Source organism: Cololabis saira, chromosome 24 (genome assembly GCF_033807715.1).
Source record: "Cololabis saira isolate AMF1-May2022 chromosome 24, fColSai1.1, whole genome shotgun sequence".
Classification (NCBI taxonomy): domain Eukaryota; kingdom Metazoa; phylum Chordata; class Actinopteri; order Beloniformes; family Belonidae; genus Cololabis; species Cololabis saira.
In genome coordinates this window covers 9,654,318-9,675,438 of record NC_084610.1, presented here as the reverse complement: position 1 = coordinate 9,675,438, position 21,121 = coordinate 9,654,318, and the positions used below count along the sequence as shown (strand labels likewise).

Below are 21,121 nucleotides of genomic sequence, written 5' to 3'. Positions count from 1 at the left end.
ACAAAACAAAAAAAAAAGTTGGATATTCTGGGAGAAAGTGTGATGGAGGATACAGATCTGTTCAAAAAAGACAAGTGCATATAGGAAGAGTATAAGATTTTACTACTACATCCTTATTTACTTAAGGTGGGTCAGTAAAAGCTGGTATCACTTGATAACACTGTGTGTGTGAGACAGGAAGAAGAGATGTGTGTTTACTTCAGTAAAAGATGGTATTTATCTACTATCGATTGCTTCATTAGGCTCTGTGCTGGCGTTTGAAAAGGTGTAGCTGATTTTTAGATGCTGCCTTACAGTGATGCTTCAAGTTTGTTCCGGTCTTCTTTTTTTTTTAAGCTTTGGTCTATATTTAAACGTGATATGAGTATTTTTAGTACCGACAAATCAGTGGCACAAAGACGATGCTGTGCCTTTGCTCTTGATCTTATTTTCTCTCATTAGTCTTCCTGCACCATCTCCCTGCTTCTTGCCTTCTTCCCATCAGCCTCCCCAGTGACGGTAAGGCCAAGGGAGAGGAAGACAGGTGTGCTTGGATAACCTCAGGTTAAAGAGGAACCGTTCCATTTTTATGGACTTGGAAAATCTGAGCAGGGCTTTTTGTGGCTTCTAAAACCCGAGTAAGAACGTGGTTCTCATTCCTGGTGCTTTGCTACCCTTTCATACCAGTTCTGCTCAGAGGGGCCAGTTCAGTAGCTGGAGCCTGATGTGATCTCGTTGCTTTCACTGAATGGCGGTCTTGATCTCGCACTTTGGCAGCAGACAAGTGTGAAGCAGCTGAGATGAGAATTATCTGAGGCAATGCAACTTGCCTTCTGTGTTGAGCTGATTATTTTAGCTCAGGTATCTACACTTTTGTGCACAAGTCATAAAAAAGAAGAGATTGACACATTTTGAGAAATTGAAGGGGGGAGAGCAGAGACTGGTCTGATGAGAGCTGAGCAAAAATCCCATCCATGATATGGTTCACACTTATCCAATCTGACACTAGAGCAAACACAACGTAGAGGTTATCTCTCTGAATCAGTGCGAGAAAGCGACATTTACCCTCCTATAAAAGCTTGAAGAAACTGGTTGATTGATTTGGATGCATTTGGACAGCCTAGGTAATGAAAATCCCACGGTTTTATCATGATCAGCTGACCGCGTCACACCTTCCGTTGGCGTTTCCCTAAATGATGACCCATCGTGACAGCATCCTGACTTCCTTTCGGTGACAACCCCTTCCTCTTCAGTCTCATGATTTTATAAAACCATTTTCTCATTTCTTTGAATCGTTCCCATCATTTTTTTCCCCCCTCCCTCGTCTAAGTTTGTGTCATTGGCTTAACTTAATCAAGCAGTGCCTCCTTGTGAATTCACTTCTTTTTGACTTTTTAGCCAGGTTTGTTTTTAACCTTTTTGCCTCGGCGCATTGCTGATCACATAGGATGGTTCTTGTGTTTTAATTAACTACAATTGATGTCCTCAGAGGAAAGTGGGTCACAATAATCATAGGATTAAGCTGCGGTGTAAATCTAATAAAACATGCCGTCTCTTCCTGCAGCTTTATTGGAGAATTGTGACCCTTTTTGTAGCCTTCATTGTGTACTTCATATCACTTCAGCTCAAATTGATCAAATGTGCCAGTTTGGCATCTAAACCTGATGTCCATAGATTCTGACGGGTTATGTTTTAATAAGACGATAAAATATGTTCAGTTAAAATGTCAACTGACTATTGTGTTGTTTTGAAAGAAGTTGATTAGTTTCTCCATCCATGCATAGATCATAACTGAAGTTAGGGCCTCAGTTGGAAGCCGGTTTGAGTTTTCTTACAGTGAAGTAAGAGATTCTGATCCACATTTCTTTCATGAGGAGAGCAGAAACTTCAATTGAGGCCCTAAGTGTGACAATTTCCAGCTGTTGGAGTGTCCTGATGAGATACCCGAGTGTTAAATTCTCTATCAGTCCACCTATCACGCAAGCTGCATTCATTTTGGACGAAATGAACACTTAATTTGACATATCGGCATCACTTTTGTACCAGTTACCCAAACTGGGTCCACGTTTTATTGTGTTACGTGTACTAAGACCTCGTAACATGAGAGGGAAGAAAATACAGCAATTGTTCAAACTGATGTGACATTTATGAGGTCTGAGTTGTTTTAGGTGGTGATATTTGGCTTCTTTCTCGGTAGCTGCTTTCATACACAGCCTCCGCGATTCTCCAAACTGAAAGTGCTGCGACTGTTGTCTACATGCGTGAAAGACAAACTATATAAGTGCTCCACACAATCCCACTTAAGGGAATAAAACATCCTTTTTAAGGGGGAAAACTGGCTGATGGCTTACCGACTCCCTGCTAGTGTATCACCTCATTTATAAACTGTTATTTAGAAAAGGGGGGAAGAAAGAAGAGGCCTGTGGACATCTGAAGGCTCCTGCTTTGACCAAAGAAAAATGAAACTCTTCATCAGCTGATCAACTCTTTTTGACAATGCAATTCTTTTTGGAGATTTCAGTTTCAAAACCAATTGGCGACGACTTGTTGGCACCTTTCTGTTCACCTACTTAAGACTCCGCTTCTCCATTCGGCCTGTGAGTCACTTCTCAATTGGTGTCTTCCTGTTTACGCTCCAGCAGGCCAATAGTGTTTGATCGCGAAGCGGAAGGAGTCGGCAGCGCTGCGACTTCTGCAGACACAAACGCCCCCTCAAACCTTGTGTACTTCAGCTGCGAGCTATTCTCGCTGCAGTCTGCGTCGCATCCTTTGCTCGCACACACACACTGAATGGGTTTCCGTGCTCACACAATAAAGTCTGCTCTGCATCCCATGTAAACATGCACGGATGCTGATCAACAAGACCAACGCACACATTTTTTTAAATTCACAGGTTGATACTCCGAATATATCGTAGTTCATTATGTCTTTTATTTCATGAATTTAGAGGAAAAAAGTCCCTAAAAGAAGCCTTACAATTATGCATTTAAAAATAAAAGTGCACATTTTTGGTGATTTCAGAGGTGAAGAATGTTTCATATAGCTGAAGCAGCTGTAGCTAAAATCGATAAACAACATTACTTGAATCAAATTTCAGAGTTGCATCTGAAATGACATTAGGGAATTGGTTATAAAACATTCTTGTACATAAGTAGAAAAGAGATCTACTTGTCTTTCTCTAAAAGTTGTATAATGTTAGAAGGGATAGCTTTATACTCCTTTTCCTCAGGTATTGGTGAGCGTTAGCTACTGTGTTCATTTAAGGAAATATATAGTAGTCTTAAATAAGATGGACTGAGGGACAAATCAAGAAAACGCAGAGGAGAAAGATTTGTTTTGCTTTGCAGGGAAAAAAATTAAAAGTTATTGCCTACAATAATACTTAAACTAGAATGGATCAGCCTTACTCTTGAGTTTAAGAATCCATCCATAGGTTGCTGGGGCATCAGCCTAAGAGAAGCTCAGACCTCCCTTTCCCCATCCACCTCCTGCAGCCCGAAGGACACCAGGCCAGTGCAGTATTATAATCTGTCCAGTGTGTCCTAGGTCTGCCTTGAGGCCCACTCCTTTCATGACTATAGGTGAGGGTAGGAATGTGGGTCTGCACCACCGCAGATGCTCCACTGATCTACTTACCAGCCTCCTGCACCATCCTCCCCTCACCAGTTCTCATGCTTTGTGTGTGAAAACCACTGTCTCAGATTTGAAGTGCAATTTCAATATACATTTTGTTTATGAAAGTTTTTAAAGCGTCTGCTGGATTCTACAATAAAACCGAGGCTATGGCTTGAATGCAAACACCAAAACGGATCTGAGAAGTTGATTATTAATTTCCTACCACATTTGAGCCTCATCATATGTAATTGAAGGTAACTGTTAAAGCAAAAGGCCACCTTGGTTGAAGTGTAAATCTGTGATCAGTGGGTGAAACGGACGATAAGACACCAGAGCAAGGAAGTGAGCCATTACCAAAGAATAAACCCTGTGCCTCGCCCTCTCCCACAGCCAATGTGCTCTATCGTCTCAATCTGACATTCAGACAGACGCGCAGGCTTGCGTTTTCAAACTGGCTCTCGGGACGTGTAATAAATGTAGGAAGTCTTTTAAACATGATTAAAAGTGTCTCTTTTCAGATCCTGTCAGATGAAAATCTTGCTCCTCCCTTCACTTATTGATAATCTGATCTCAGACAAGCCTGACAGATTCATCCTTAAATTTAGGGCAAATCTAATTCTTAATCTCATGCAGAGATTGTTTTTCCTGCTCTCGTGCTTCATCTAATTCCCTCTATAAGGTTGACACACACGTATTTGAATATTTCAGCTCTGAAACCTACACAACCACAGAAAATTAGCTCTCATTATAACAACAATATATATATATGTTGTTGTTTGTGTGTCGTGTTCAGTCTTGATCAGATTGCTTATGTCCTAGTTTGTGCAGAACTGTCTTCATGCTGTCAGCCAGGATGAGGGATGTCTGGAGTTGCTGCATTCTTTTTTTATTTTTATTATATAAAGATCAATAAGTTGGTATTTGGAAAAACTCTTGAACTCCTGAAGGTCTCTCCACATTTCCAGCCATGTCTGGCACACTGAGTCCCCCTGCTGTCTTCATTGGCATCGTGTAGGTGTGTGTTTGTGTTGTGAGTGTAAGAATGTGTGAGAATCAGAAAGAAAGTGGCGACAGCTCCCTCAGGCGCTGACAGTCTTTACTTTAAATTCTTTACAGGATTCAGGGTAGGAGTCATGTTTTCTAATTGTACTAGTTTGTGGTAATTTGCCAACTTTATGTATTCATTAAAGGTTTTTAACGGTTTTATAGCTGTTTTGATACAATGAGTATTCTTGTATTCTAGTTTTTGTCAAAGGTCTCATGTGAAGTTTATTCTCTCTGCTTAATTATCAAAACAAAACAGAAAAAAGCATCCATCAGTAGATGCTGTCTGTGCTAATTATACAACTCTGCAAAGGTTGTCTGGAAAAGGCGGCTGCGAGGATTTCTTTGTGCTTTTTGTGGTTACTTGGTCACATTTCCATACTCTCTTGTCTTTCTCTGTCTCTGGAACGGTGTGAAATGGGAAACCGGGGCGGACCATGTGAAACTCCGCCTCCCTGGCTGGCACAAACGAGGAGGGTGTGTGTGTGAGTGAGTGTGTGTATGTGTGTGTGTTTGTGGGAGAGTGGTGGCGTGGGGTGTGCAGTGCTGTGCAGTGACAGCTCAGTAAGCAGCTGAAGACCTCGGCTGCAGCGAGATGGACTGCCTGAACTTCCACCGGGATGTTCTCTGACACAACGTGTGACTGAGTGTGTTTTTGGTGCGCGTGTGTGTGTGTGTGTGTGTGTGCGTGTGTGTGTGTGTTCATGAAGAGAGGGGCATACATGCGGCGGCAAAACAATGGCTCTGAACCGAGTGTCTCAACTCTGCCACGATATCACCAGGCTGTGGCTGCAGCTGAAGATGATAACAGGTAGAGAGCACGTTTCTGTTACTCAGACAAGGCAGAGGCGATTGTTCCGGTGTGTGTTGAGTCTGTCCTGTGTGTGTGAGAATAAGTTTCAAGCAGGAGGATAAGACTGTGGGAACTCTGCAGGTGTTTTTTCTACATGTTTATGACCATGCAGTGTATTTAACTTTTAAGACAACAGATGAAAGTTCTCACTGTCCGTCTGTCTTATGCAGCACATTCAATTCAGTAATATCTTATTAATGCCCAAATGTTAATTATACATGTGTGTATCACATTCATTACCAGGAGCTAAAGCAGGACCACAGGGAGTTATGAGAGGCCACTTTATCGTTGTTTTTCTTATTGCCTGGAGAAGTTTTTGCCATTTGTTGTTTTGAATTTGGGAAACAACATGAACCGTGCAGAACTCCAGACTGTTTAAGCCTCTGGGTTTCAAAGATGCAGTGACTGAAGTGCCTTTAACGGCCGTTGTTTCAGATGGCCATCAGGGGACAAGTCTTGTGATTGCAAAAAGAAGCTTTAACTTGTAAATGTCTGAGAAAATGACCCCTTGTGTCACTTGTTTATTACCTCAGCTGAATTACCCTTGAGGTCTTCTTTGATATTGCAATGTGTTCATTTGGTAAATTTATGGCGTCACATGGATATAATGCAAAATAAAGTGGGCAATGCTTCGGGGTGGGGCAGACCTCAGGATCATGTGTCATTTCCACTCTCCTCACTTTTGCTCTGTCTGCCAAATGTGTTCATTATTTGCTAAAATGATCTCAAAATGACAAGAAAATAAATGTATTTATTTATTTTTTCCTGAAATATCCCTTTTTAATGAGGTTCCTTTTAAGAAAATATTGCTCAAAACGAGCACAGTTATGACCGATTATCCTCTGGAAACAATAAATACTCATACAAACTTCATCTTTTGCGTATTTGCAGAAGTTCTAACTGTGCAAGTTAACTTGAGGCTTGATGAGTGAAGATGGCCTGATTTTGTTATCCACATTGATTTTTGTCTCATTGCACAGAGATGCCTTTCCTGCTTAAGGCATTACTATCCATCAGGCAGTTGCGTAATCAAATCTGAAGTGGACGGTGCATTCTGTCCTCGGGACCTGTCACTTTGCTGGAGTGAGGTGTGTGTTAATGGGAGGTCGCTCCATCCTCGGTACAGTAAAGAAATGGAGCGCAGTGACAGCATGTTAATCACATTCAACCCATTATCACACTGTTTCCTCTCGTCAGTTGGGAGCAACGTGGGACAAAACCCTTTTGAGTGTTTGAATGTCAACATCTCCTCCCCCCTCCTTTCGATGGGTGTGTGTGTGTGTGTGTGTGTGTGTGTGTGTGTGTTTCATTGGTCGACTCATTTATTCTTTCAATTTGTTTGCTTTGGTGGGAAATGATGACAAACCTGTAAGCTGCAGCCTTTTTAATAACCATACGGACTTTGTGGAGCTTCTCTTGGCCCGCCTCGTGTGTACAGTTTGGTGTGTTTAGTTTTGTGTTGCAGTCAGAGATAGAGTATATTTGCTCTACTGGCAGATGGGCTGAGGTTAGTTATCTCATGAGCCTATAAACCCTCCTCTCTCTCTCTCTCCCTCTCCCACACACACACAAATACGATAAAACAGGTCCACAGAGTCTACCTTAACTGTTTTTGAGTCGAAACTAAAAGCTTAGTAGCAGTTTTGAGCACCGATCCGTCTTTGCAAGATGACGTTGTGTCTGAGAAGCACAGGAAACGCTAATCTAAAGTTAAAATAATCTATTTGTAATGGGTTTAGCAGCAGACGCAGCGTAACACAAGCTTTCATTAGCGAGAGAGCAAAATCAACAAAATAAATTAATCTGTAATGATCCTGGATAGAGGCACAGTCAATCATACTAAGTGATTTTCAAACAACAAATATATATTTCATGGTGAATAAACGTCGACTCCAGTCAGCTGTGGAGGACTCGTACTGGCGCTTTTCATATTATGTGACATGAAAATGTTTTAGTCTTGAATCCATGAGGTTAAATTGTAATATTATTTTAAGGTTGATGTTTTAAGTCAAACTATAATGTTTGCCAAAGAAAATGGTGGGGAAAAAAGAGCAAGTTATGGTGTTCTTAATAGAAAAAATTGGTCCAAGCGTCCATAGTCCACAAACTTTAACACCAGCTAAAATTCTCTGCAGCCCTATAACTAACAGGAAACACAACACAGGCTTGAGAGGAAGTTAAAATGTTTTTTTTAAGGAGCTTTTCAAAAACAAGCCAACTGCACAAACAAAAATGTGTTAAAATTTACTATAAACTAAACTTTGTCAACTTCAAAGTTCGGGGTACCTGGTCCCCTTTATTCAGCCATCTATGACCATAAATGGCATCTATCTGTTCAAATCGTGGCTGCATCAAACTCTCTGCTCTTTTGAACGTTTGCACTTCGTCCACTGGTGACGGCTTGGTTTTGCAGCTTCCCGTAGGTCAACGGCCGCACGGCCAGTTTAACAATCCACGTAGAGTCGTCAGCAGTGATGTGGTGCATAATAAGCATGCATGTTTGGCAACCAATCACTTGTCAAAAACATTACTGTGGTTTGCTTCAGACCGGGATGGGGTGATGCCAAAACTGACAACAGATAACAGTCGAAAACCAAAAAAAAAAAAAGCTTTTGTGCTGTGCAGTTGAACGGTACCACAAGACTAAACTTTGCTGACTCTCGTTCACCAATACGGTTACTTTTATTGCTATTTCAAAGACTGAGTGCATCCTTCTTTTTTAAAGTGCAGTATTAGCGTGGCTGATTCATGAGGGTCTTGACACACAAAAACACTTAGTTTTCAATTTATTAAGATACGTATCATTAAATAGGTACGAATTTGGTACCCACATGAAGTAACTGAATATTCATTGGGCCCATCCTTGCTTGGCAAACGTCAGTATCCTTATGAATTCACAAAAATGCGAGTAAATCAGCTGTTTTGTCTCAAAAAAAGAGTTTATAAGTAGGGTTAAGGGAATAAAAAGCATGGATAGTGCAGCAAGTGCTTTTCAGCATGACCCAGAAAGCTTTGAAAAGTAGTTCTGCTTATTGTGCGCCCAGTTGACATTTTTTTTTTTTTTTTACTGCAGATCAAATTTCTATGCCAGCCAGGATCATGCTGCTGGGAATAGAAATGTTCCTCTGACTTTTGTCGGAGTTTTGTGGCGGGTTAGAAGCCTGAACCATGTGACTGTATTGAAATGCACTCGACTTAGAGATGCTTATCCAATGTCATTTTTTCCCCAGTAACGTCTGTGGCATCAAAGATGATTTAAAGGGCATAAATTCCAGAGTAGGATGTCACTCGGGTAAAAAGTGCTAGGTCTTTCCTGCAGCTATGGGTTTTTTGAGGGCAAGTAAAAACACAGCCTTGTAGGATTATTTGCTTATTGGCTGCCTCCTTCTCTTTCTCTCTCTCTCTCTGTCATTTCCATTTTGTCCTCCCCCTCTTTCTAAGGTTTCATGTTCTTTGTTCCATGTAGTGTAATGACTACTATGGCCAGAGGCGGCTAAAAAAAGCAGCTGTTACATCTACTGGTTTTGCTCGCAGCAAAGCTATTACTGACTTTTTTTTTTTTCTTTTTTTTTTTCTTTTTTTTCCCTCCCTCCTCTCTAATAGTAGAGAGAGAGGAAGGGAGGAGAACCTGGATTTAAACCCACAGGATTTCAAGCGTGCGCTTTGTAGTCCAGTTAGTTGAACCACAGGATCTCCCAGGAGATCCCGGTGGTTTCGGGAGTCCTTTTGAGTCATAAATTCATAGTTTGCAGTTTGCATTTGCTGCCGGGAGACGTAGCGTTTCAAGGGCTGCATTTTGACTGTTATCAAGGTTTGTGGGTACCGGGCCACCCTGAAATGTGCTTACAAATGAGACGACAGTGCAGGGAAACTATTCCCAACGTAATGGTTGTTATGCTCCCTGCTCCATGCTGGAATTTTTATTCTTTGAAGCTGAAATAGTTAACCACTCCCTGGTCATGCTGCAGGATTATAATGGTGGCATAGTTGGGAAAATGGTTCACAATTTGATAGTCTGAGCTTTCAAAACTACAATCTTTCTCTCATCTGCTATTTTGGACTTTTTCCCAAAATGTGATGCTGTTTCTTCAACTTTTAATTGTTATTTATATTCACTTGGTCTGGTTTGAGACATGAGGGGGACAGTAGGACAACAAAGTCCATCAATACTGCCACAGATTGGATCTTATTCTCATTTTCACAAGAATTGAACATGATCTTTCTTTGTTTTTAATAACGTTTATTTTGTCCATGGCTTTACAATTTAAAGGGGACCTATTATGAAAAACAAGTTTTTTCTTGCTTTAACATACAGTATATAAAGTGTTTTCCCCTCAGCCTGCCAACTCAGAGAAGGAGGAAAGCAACCAAATTCTGCAGTGTCTGTACAGCCGCCCAGATGAGCCATCCAGTGTGATGTGGCTTCTACGAGCTGTTCAGATTCTGCTCCTGTCGTTACGTAACAACGGGCGTGATTTACATAGGTTGGCCTCCGATGCGTGAAACCACGCCCACAACTAACTCTGCCGGCCGGAGATTCCGCCATTTTTTTCGTAGCGGTGTATCGCGTCATTTGCGTCATCACGTCAGGCAGCCAATCAGCACAGAGCCTCATTATCATAGCCCCGCCCACTCAGAATCCTGCATAGATAATGAGGTTAGAGACTGGGGAGATAAAGACATGGCTCAGAGGCTGAATTTCTAATTTATTTAGCAAAAACAATCAAAAGCTTGTTTTTAAGACATTCAAGGCCTGTTTAAAATAATTTAATTTAATTAGATGCCATAATAGGTCCCCTTTAACTTGCTGATTTATTTTCGTCGGACAAGAATATTTAGGTTTTTAAATGCCTCACATGTTTCAGCGACTATGATGAAGGCGGAATTAATCGCTGAAACATGTCAGGTATTTAAAAACCTAAATATTCATGTCCGACGAAAAGAATCAGCAAGTTAAAATGATCTTTCTTTGTCCGTTAGCCAGCTCTTCTTCTTTTTAATATATTCTTTTAAAATTTCCTGGTAACTACCTGAACGTTTGACAGTCTTCCAACAGCCTGCCACATCCGATTTAGTCTCTCATTAATTATTTTTTATCTATTCATTGCATCGAAAGCACACAAGCCAGACTGTTTAGTTTTAAAAAAGCCAAGAAGACCACATTAAATAAAAAATTAACTAATTAAAAGGTGTCTGGTTTGTTGATCTAAGTGTTTGGTTGGCTGCCATTTAATAAACGTTTATCAGTCATTACAATCATCAAATCTACTCTTTATCATCTGGAAGAAGTGAAACACCACCTATTGTCTGTTTCCTTCAGCGCGTGTGTGTGTGTGTGTGTTGTGACGGCAGCGCAGACAGAGAGACAGTAGTGTGTTGTTTCGCAGAGATGATGATGCCACCATCTATTCAGTAGATCAGGGCTCAGTGCCAGTGACGGGGTTGAGCCGGAAAACACTGTTTTTGTATTTGCGGCAATAAAGACCGCATCACCACTGGCTTCTTGGCCTTTCTAAGATATACAAATAGGATATAACTTCAACATTGAAAGGTGCTTAAACCCTTTAAAATGCATGTATTGGCTGCGTGCCGTCAGAATTTAACATTCAGTTTCAGAAAAATAAATCAGATTATCATAATCATTCAGCACTTCCAGTTAATTTAATGTGAAACTGAAATTAATTTCGACTTTCCTCAGTGTCCCAGCTGCACTTTGAGAAGACAAAGAGGAACCCAGTCAGTCCGGAAGTCATTTGAGCATCGGTAATATTTTAATGTCAGTCCGACTGCTGACATGCCCTGAGCCTCTCTAATTCGAGCTTTGGTTGCGGGGATGGGCACTTCAACACACACACACACACACACACACACACACACACACACACACACACACACACACACACACACACACACACACACACACACACACACACATTCCAGACCACTGTTGGCCCTGTGACCCAGTTGTTGTTTGCAATGGTGTGTATGCATGCCATCCGCTATGTATGTGTGTGGGTGATTTAGATGCTGCACTGCAGTGACAGATGGAGCTTTGGTAAACCCCAACCGTAATACCAGATAATAGGGGATGGACTCCCTCGCACAAGTGCAAAGTCACACACAGCTGCAGACGAGCCGGCAGATTGTTGCTTCTTTACATGGAAAAGGCACTCACAACTGGCCATATCTCTGGCCGACCTGGACACCATCAGAGCGACTTTTAAAGCTCATATATGGCCTCACCAGACACACAAATGACCCTTTCCTTCCTCACCTCTTATCTTTAATGGGTATTTTCTGGACGTTTTGTGCATTTGTTCCTGTGTGTCATTCCCCTCGCTGTCGGGCTTGTTTGTTTGCTTAATTCTCAGCCTGCGTCCCATGCGGGTGTCTCATGCGTATTTGAGCTGTCCAGTGTCCTGCAGCTCTGAACTTTGACCAGCCGTCGGCAACGGCCATTAACAGGCAGGGAACAGCTGGCTGCCGTCTCTGATCCGGCAGTGTGTGCTCAGCAGTGACAACCTGTAGGAACACGACTTCGGCACACAAAGGAGGAGGATGTGTTTGTGTAAAAATCGGACTTTAGGGAAAAAAAAACTCTGTCAGACTTGATTGAGCTGTAGTATTCCCTCCACCTCTAAATATTAACATTTCTTCTGTCACAAGAGGGGAATAAAAAAAAAAACAAAACCTTTTTAAAGGAGTGGAAAGCAAGCTCAAACACGCGCACACACAGGTGTGGTAGTTTGAAGTACAACACTGCCTGTAATTAAGTGTTCTAGCTAACAAAATTATACCGCAAAAGCATGTGGTAATAAAGATGTGCACATGTTTCATTTAATGGAGTTAAGGCTCCAGCACATTTAACCACAAAGGGACAATCAGCTCTAGAAATCAAATCAAGATAATCAGCAGAAAACACTGAAATTACATCATGTCAAAAATAAATGAAACATTAAAATTAGCACATTGTAGTTAAATCGGTCCGTGTTAATCTGTTTTTGAAGTTTTGTTTTCACCTGTTTGGTTAAATTTAGACACCAGAGCCACTTGAGTAGGACGGAGTGTGTCTCAGAAGTAATCCGGCATGTTCAACAGGTATCTAGGATGTCTCCCACCTTCTTTCTGGTATTAAAATCTGTCCTGAGTGATCTGATCTGACTGGACAACTCTAAGTGTGAGTGTTCATACCTGGCATTAACATGTTTCTCCACTACTTGTGATTGGTTCTCACTCTCTCATATGCAAATAAAAAGGGGTGTTGTTTGAAGACCTCAGGCCCTGTTTACACCTGGTATTAAAATCCATCCTGAGTGATGTAATTGTAAATAAAGACTGTGATGTATAGCTGTAAACACACTTGGGAAGCATCTGAGGATGCATCAATATCCAGTCACTAGAACCAGATTTGGAGCTGCTCTGGGTCACGTGGCCACAGTCATATTAGTATGTGGTGGTGTTGTATTAAGGCGGAAACCAACAAGCAGGAGTCATAACAACTGACAATAACACAAACATTGTCATGGGTTTGTCTGTGTTGTTTAGACTTGTGTACTTTAGTTCCCCTTTTTCTTTTATTTTCAAGCAAATCCACTTTGGTCCTCTGAAACCTTTTTATTTATTTGAAATATATATATTTTGGGATATTTTCCTAATTAGCATTGTTTTATATATTCAGTCGAGCTCTTACACGATTTATTGAGTCACTGACTTCAACATGTAAAAAACAACAATGCATTTAGTTTTTGAAAGCAGGAAATCACGGACCTGTTTATTTGCATATCAGCCAGGGAAATGAGATCTGATCACACACTGGAAATGCATATGGAGACGCATGTTAATGCAAGGTTTGAACAGATGTCGGCTTGTGGCACATGATAACAGGACCAAAGGGGTCACCTCTTTCTGCTAAATATGCCTTACTGGGAATTGGTTATTGTGCCAGTAAATAGTCCCATGAGCACAGTGACAGCACAACTTTATATTTTCAGTCCTATGTGTTGCTACTGAGAAAATGACCACAGGAATAAGAGCACAAGGAATTCTGTAGAGTGGTTAGTTCATACCCAAATATAAACATCCAGTCTCAGCTGATCTGTTTTACTTTTAAGTACAACTGATGGTCTTTTAACGGTTTTCAGTTTTGAAAATGCAGATGTTTGTCTCGTCGGGCCTGGCTATACACTCTTCAGAACCGAGAGACACACTCCTCTGACTACCACTCTCGGCTGATAATGTAACTCCAGTTGACCTACGTTGTGATGATAAAACTTTCCAGTCTTAGAAAGCCATCTAAAGGAGGCTGGAGGCTGTGTATTCTCCAACTACAAAGACTGGACTTCTACCACACAAAGTGCACAGCCACAGTATCAGCTACCAGCAGGCCAACGCATTAAATATGTAGGCATGTGCGAAGAAACCCTGTCCTCTATTTTGTCTTATTGAGACAAGAGCACCTCTACTTTTTTTTCTGACTGCATCATTCCCTTGCTTACCCTCCTCTCTCTCTCTTCATTATTCTGTCACCCCTCTAAACCCAGGGCTTAGTCTCTCAAACATACAAACAGGAGTTCAGCTTGAGATACTGGAGGGTGTGAGATGGCCCGGTTGGGTTTGTGCAAAGTGATGCAGAGTTTGTTTGCATTTAAAAAAAAATGATGCATCAAAATTCCCACATTTGTAACTCCTCTTTCAGTTATGCTGAGATGCATCTGGAAGTATGTGCATGTATTACTGCTACTGCTGACTAAAGATCCAGAAAACCGTGCAGAGAGATATTTAATGTCGTATCCATTATTTTATCCCACAGCCTTTGAGAAAAAAAAGATGAATGAAGTGGGGAATGGGTGTCAGAGCCTGGGGGAAGGGTGCAGGGAGGTGGGTGGGAAATTCTTTCTAGGCCCCCCATAATCACTATTTGTGTTTGGCAGCATTGCCCCACTTCTTATGTGTGTGTGTGTTGTTTGATGGTTAAAAGGGTTCCTTTGCAGTCCAGTTCCTATAGTTTAATTTCATTCACTCCAGCGAGGACAAAGCAGAGTTTTAGGGTAGCCGCAGCAGTGAAAAGCTGCTTGACGCCTGAATGTCTGATGTATCTGCACCATTCACTCCTGTAACGCTCAAGCTATGTGCACTGGGCTGCTCTTGAAGGTTGATCGCATTGCTGTGCTGTTTTGTATTATTAACATGTAAAGTTTTTACGTGGGCACTAGGACTTTTACTGATTACAGAGTTGCTAAATCATTTTTTTGTTGCACTGAAGCCACGTTATCTTCCAAAACAAAGCAACAAAGATCTAGAAATGTATATTAAAGGATACCTCACCATCCAGTGCAAAGATGCCTCCATGACAGTTTAGCTCAGGGTATAAGACACAGAGTGTACATGGAGTCATGACCAAGTACGGAGGATAGTATACAGTAAAATCTGTGCCAAGTGTGGGTCACAAGCCCCAAAGCCACCATGGGAAATGTCTCTGAACTACAAAACTAGGAGTTCAACTTTTACTTACAGTAGCGGGGCTGCAGCCGAGACAAAGAGGCCCAGACCTCCCTCTCCCTGACCACCTCCTCTCCTCTGGGGGAATACTGAGGCGTGCCCAAACAATCTAAGAGATATAATACTCCGAGCTTGTCCTTGCTCTACCGCAGGGTCTCCGCCCGGTTGGAAATGCCCAAGAGCATCATAACCAGATACACCTCAACTGCCTGAGGGGTAGAACTTCTCACCCGGGGAACACAGAGCATCGCTTCTTGGGTTCTGAGGACGCTCTAGTTCCAGACGGATGAACTCGTGAGGGCTAATCAGCCAGCCACAGCAACATCAGCAACATTATTAAGCAGCAACATGAAAATCTTTATAAAATACAGGGGTTAAGAGAGGAAGTAGTTAAGTTGTGGAAAGTAAAGACAGCACTGGTGCAAGTGATTATTCGTGCATTCAGGTTTGTGACCCTCTGACTGAACGTCGGAGGTTTCTATAAAAGGTTGCTGTCCTAGAAACGGCTTTAAGATAGTTCATAGTCCTATAAAGCTCCCAAGAAGAGAGGAGCAGCCCACATGGGCTCTTCTAAATTGGGAAACAGCAGATAAATTGATGGTTTTGTGTGTGTACAGTAAATCAAACTGAGATGTCTCTGCTGTGGCTTTGATTAAGTCAGTCCATTCATCCATTCATCCATCCACTTATCCAGGATTGGGTTTTAGGGGGCAAAAAAACGAGGCAGAGACCCTTATACCACCCTCTCCCAGCCGTTACCTCCTTCAGCTCCTTCAAGGGGGGGTGGGACACAGAGGCATCCCCACTCCATCTAATGGATGTAGTGTCCCCAGCAAGTCCTGGGTCTAACATGAGGCCTCCTCATGTGGAAATGCTTGAAACGCCTCCCCTGGGAAGCTTCTGGATGGAATCCTGATGAGATTCCCACCTCAACCCCTATCCTTTGTACGCGAAGGAGCTCTACTCTGAGTCCTGACTTTGAAATAAAGCTATCAGCTCCTATTGTGACTGCTAATGAAGGCCGCTGTAGCTGCCAGGTGAATGCAGTCATGTAAATATAACTGCTGTAAGAGTCTGGCTGCAGTCCAGAGGGTCACAGAGCTTAGGCTCGACACTCTGAACTGACAGCTGCTCGGTGGAGCTACCAGCACACTGAAACACTCTCTGACAAACACTTGCTCACACATGCACCGCCAGCCTCACATGTAGCACATATGCTGTAATACTGAACATAAAATGCTCAGGTGGACATTTAAGAGGCTAATTTTACTTGATCATAGTAAGAAAGTGTGTTTTTATTATGTTTGCGGTATTCATAGCACCAAAATTACATTGTGTCCACCACCTGCCTTTAGTTAGAGACTTTTCTTTAATCTTTCCTTTGACTGATCTGTAATTCTTTTATCACTTTTTAATGATCCACGTGTCACCGCTTTTCCATCTGACAGCAATCCACTAAAGTCCAGGGCCCTTCCCCATGACTAGTATCCATTTATGTCACATGCGTGTGACTATGCTGTACACCTGCATTGTAGATTCCTGCCAATTACTGTTGTGTTTTACTGTTTTAGTCATAGTGAAGACATCTGGGGGGAGGAGGAAACACGTGCATGGCAAACAGTCTGTTAACAGCTGCTCTGTGCTGAGTTTGAGTCTATACATTAGACTTATATTGTATAGCATGAGTCACTGTCTCGCCATTGGTGTGCTGACACACCGTATGTAGCATTACTGAACATTTAAGCTCTTAATCTGATGGGTTTATCATATAGAGCAGCTGCAGAGACACAGCATCTATTTTTAAGGTGTTTTAATTGAGAAAACATCTTAACATGCATCATTCTTGGAAAGTATTTAAAAAAATAAATAGATGAATTGATTATTGAAAGACTTGACTATATTGTGATTACCACTAGTTCTGATAAATATGTCAATATTGTTTGAAGGACCATTTTAACATCGTTGTAGATTCTTAGTGCAAATTAAATCCGCTCAGACTTTTTCTGTTTAAGAAGTTTCTTTAAAAACCAACACAGAGGTATGAAATGAGAACAAAGATGGGTGGAAAAATAATCACAAAATAATCACTTTGACACAAAAAATTCACAGGAGGCTCAAAATATCAGGGAGATGGAAAATGAACAGAGAAGCAAAATTACCGCAAATTAAGAAAAAGTGTCAAAATTAGCTATATATATGCTAATTGACCATGATGGGATTTAAATTGAACATAATTGCATGCAAAATAAAAATTCAGAAACATATTACCTTTTTTTTCTTTTTTTTTCTTTCATGCGTAAAATTTTTTTTAAGTCTCAGTATTATAAAAATGATGTAAGAAATTTCCTTAAAGTGACACAAAACTGTGCAAAAAAAAGAGACAAAATGACCAGAAAGAGACTCATGTGACTGCAAAGAATGACAGTGAAGAAACAACTTGAATAATAAGGGATATTAAATACCTACAGTTATCCACTTTAAAACTGTAAAGACATGAAGACATCAGCAACTAAGAGACTCAAAATTACACCTCTCTTTGTGACACGGACAGTTTTGAAGATATAACTGATCTCTTATCACAAAGAACCTCACACTGCCGTCATGATCAGTCTTGTGGGCAGTTTGGACGGATGGCTTCTTTATAAAATGTGAGCAGTTTGTTTGGTTTGCACTTACATGGTAATTATGCTTTTCACTGCCAGTTCCATTGTGTCTGGAAACCTTGCCACACTCTCACACCCCCGTCGGTGGCAGCCATCGACTCCATGCACACACACACACCCCTTGTAGTGACTGATTCTCTATCATACACACCATAATGACGGTTATTCTCACTTTTCATTGACCAGATGCACATGATTGTACACAAATGGCGATTCAGCGCTCGTTCTCGGCACATATGGGTCACACATGGCAACCAAATGCCGAGGGGGGGGGGCTTCCTTTGCATGAACATGTCTGAGCAGCCTAAATGAGATTACTGTAATCCATCTTGACCAAAGAGAAGAGGAAATCCAAATACAGTTTGAATTATCCTCTCTCTCTGCCTCACTTTCACCCCTCTACTTACGGCACCCCTTTCTTTCTCTCATCTACTTTCTGTCCTCCTTCCCATATTCAAAGATGAGGTGGATGTACATTTATATTAAAAAAAGATGACGGTCCAGAAATTGGCACAGTATCGACCTGCGTTTGAAGTGTTTAACAATTTAATTAGGGCTGAAACAACATCGCAAGGGTTGTCGCTGAATTGAAGATCTGGCTGCTAAAAATCAAATTAGGGAGTCAATAATCCAGTGAGTCACACGGGATTATCACGTCCTATCAGAACGGGGCCAAAGCACTCCCAGCTGCATGTTTCCTCATTATTATATTTTGAAGTATCTTCTCTTTTAACTTTTTTTTAATGCTTGCAGGACCTCATCAGGGAACCGACTAAATAAACCCATCCTTTGACGCTGTTGACCGTAACTGAGATTCTTCTAATAATACATGTCTCTCTCCATCTAGATGACCTCATGCAGAAGGAGGACAGTCCTGTCTGTGCGGCTGAAATTGGCTCCGAACTCCAGAAACAGTTTGCCATCCTGCCAGGTTTGTTTGATTTATCTCTCGTTTAAGGAAACGTTGTGCACCCCATTAACTCGACCCGATCATGTGACTGTGTCATGGTGACAACGATGGGGCAAATGGTGTAAATAAAGCAAAGTGAACCAAATAAGAAAGCTGACATAGTGAACATACTTTATCTGTAGACACTGTTTCCAAAATGATTGAAATTGACAACTTAATTGATGTTATAAACTTTGACATTGGTTATGAATTAATCTTCACAAATATTAAGGCTTTTCTTTGTTTAGCATGCAATCAATCTTATAACACAGACATACTCCTTATCTTCTCTCTTTCTTTTGAATGGTTTTTTTCATTTTTTTTTATCAGATACAGTTCATCAGTGAGAGCAAGTGTAGCCAGCAGCTGAGCCAGACCTCGGTCACATGGTACCTGCTCCAAAATAAATCCCCACATGTCTGAGGGGCTCATCGAAGCCCAAAGGACGGGATTGTGCACCAGTCCCGAGTTCAGAATGAGTCATTTTTAACACCGTAAAACTTGGGAGCATATTTTGAAGAACGCTGCAGAAAAAAAGTTTAATTTCCATCAGTTTCTGATGACCCAGATAGAAACACGCAGGCAGCCACAACCAACCAACCACAGAGCAGCATGAAGCAAAAACACACATAAACACACACTTGGGGCCTCGTGTTGAGTTACCACGGCGATCATGACCATTCAGTAAATAATTCATTGATACGATGATGTGATGCGCAACTTGAACCACCAGTGAACCAGAAGGCCAGATTATTCTTTTTTTAAAGTATCCTAATGTCGTCTTCTTTGATTATGGTTACGGACATTCAGCCGGCAATTTACTTAATCTGTTTCTACTATTCCATGTTTATTCTTAAGGGCGAACTAGGACAAAAAAAAAAAAAAAAGTTAAAATAAGTCATGAGACTACACCATTTTATCTTTTACTTAATCTTTATTGCAGCAAAGTTAAGGAAGTTAATTGAAAAAGAGCAGGACCAGGTTAGAGCGTGACCCTCTTGTGAACTCTGCTGTGACATCTGTGTCTCCAGGGGGCCGAGCGAGCAACGGCAGCCCCGTCGTCGTCTTCCCAGAGTACCCGGCATTCAGCGAGCTGGAGGAAGAGGAACTCCAAAATGTGCTGGGCTACCTCACAAGCCTCCCCAGGTCGGTGACACACAAACACCGGTCTCACAGCAAGCTTTAGGGGAATGAAGGTGTAATACCACGAGATTCCAACAGATGGCGGTACAATATTAAAGGCCTGACTTGATTAAAGAGAAATGAAACACAGAAATGGATTTAAAAGACAATGAAAGGCTTTTTGTGTAGTGGAATAAAACCTACAGATTCAAACATCCAGAATATTCAGATTTTATGTGGATATAAGTGGTATCTGAAAATATTTTTCAAAATAAAACACTGCAGTAAACCCAAGAAAAGGGTTTGGGGGTTTTCTTGAAATTTAATATGTAGTGTAATTAAGATAAAATCATAATCCGCTGGTCCTCTCATCCTTCTCTTTGTATTCCTTCCTCTCTCCTCTCCTCTTCTTGCCCCGTTTTCCTTCACCTTTATTTTATTGCTGAGCTTAGCATTCCCCTCTCATACAAACACACACTTCCACACATAATTACGGGGAGGAGAAAGCATACAAACACATTTGTACAATTGGTGTTCCTTTTTTTCTTTTTGGTGCCTCATCACCTTTTATATGTAACACCCACCGCTCTCCCCATCCTCTCAGTGCCCTCCCTCTCTCCCACCAGCTACATGTACTATCCTGCCAATCGGCTAATCTCTGAGCTCTGATTGGCTGTGGCGCCGCAGCAAACGGCAGAGCCTGGTTTTAATTGGCTGGGGGTGGCAGGCGCCTGGTGGAGGAGCGGAGAGAGGAGGAAAAAGGAGGAGGGAGATGCTGTGCAAGGATGGGAACGGTCACCTCGCTCCTTCTTCGAGCTGCAAACAGCGGGTGAAAACAGAATAAGGGAGACTTAACGAAGACTGGATTATTTTTCAATAGCAACGGATTATTAAGGATTTTTATTTCGATTTTTCTTGTCCTGGGATATCAAGCCATCCCTCTATTGCCACTGTTTCTTCATTGGTGTGTTTTGGATAATTTTTTTCCCAGCAGAGATGGATTGAGGATTTGCTTTTGCAGCATTCACTCGGTACATCTTCCTAATATCTGTGTGCGCATGAGTGCAATGATGAAAACTGGCTCATAATGTCACCCAGATGGACCAGCTCAGCTGTATTTCTGTGTTGGACAATCTGTGTGTGTATGTGTGCGGGTGTTGCTCTCCTGCTTGTGTGTTTAAGTGCCAGGATACATGTCAGTTGGCCCACGGCAATGCCGCATTCGCACACATACACACACACCGGCACACACACACACCAGCACATACACATTAGCTTAATGAGGCTGCTACATATGGCTCAGCCTGTGGAATGAAATTGCGAGATTTTTACACACACACATTAATGGAGAGCCAAGGTTGCCATAGTAATCAGAAGGGCCTCTTATAATCATCACCG

The 21,121-nt window shown here is 41.6% G+C and overlaps 1 protein-coding gene across 6 annotated transcripts in view; it reads left to right on the top strand.

The window, feature by feature from the left end:
- The window catches only part of mcf2la (mcf.2 cell line derived transforming sequence-like a), a 49,572-nt gene that overhangs the window by 9,619 nt on the left and 18,832 nt on the right, over positions 1–21,121 (top strand). For 4 of the 6 annotated variants that reach the window (XM_061716148.1, XM_061716151.1, XM_061716150.1 and 1 more), the window contains 2 exons: positions 18,500–18,583; positions 19,633–19,747. In XM_061716148.1, coding sequence (XP_061572132.1) covers positions 18,500–18,583; positions 19,633–19,747 — 199 coding nt within the window. Of the gene's footprint in view, positions 1–5,168; positions 5,450–18,499; positions 18,584–19,632; positions 19,748–20,502; positions 20,755–21,121 lie in introns of those variants that run through there. The other 2 variants (XM_061716147.1, XM_061716152.1) reach the window with 2 other exon arrangements.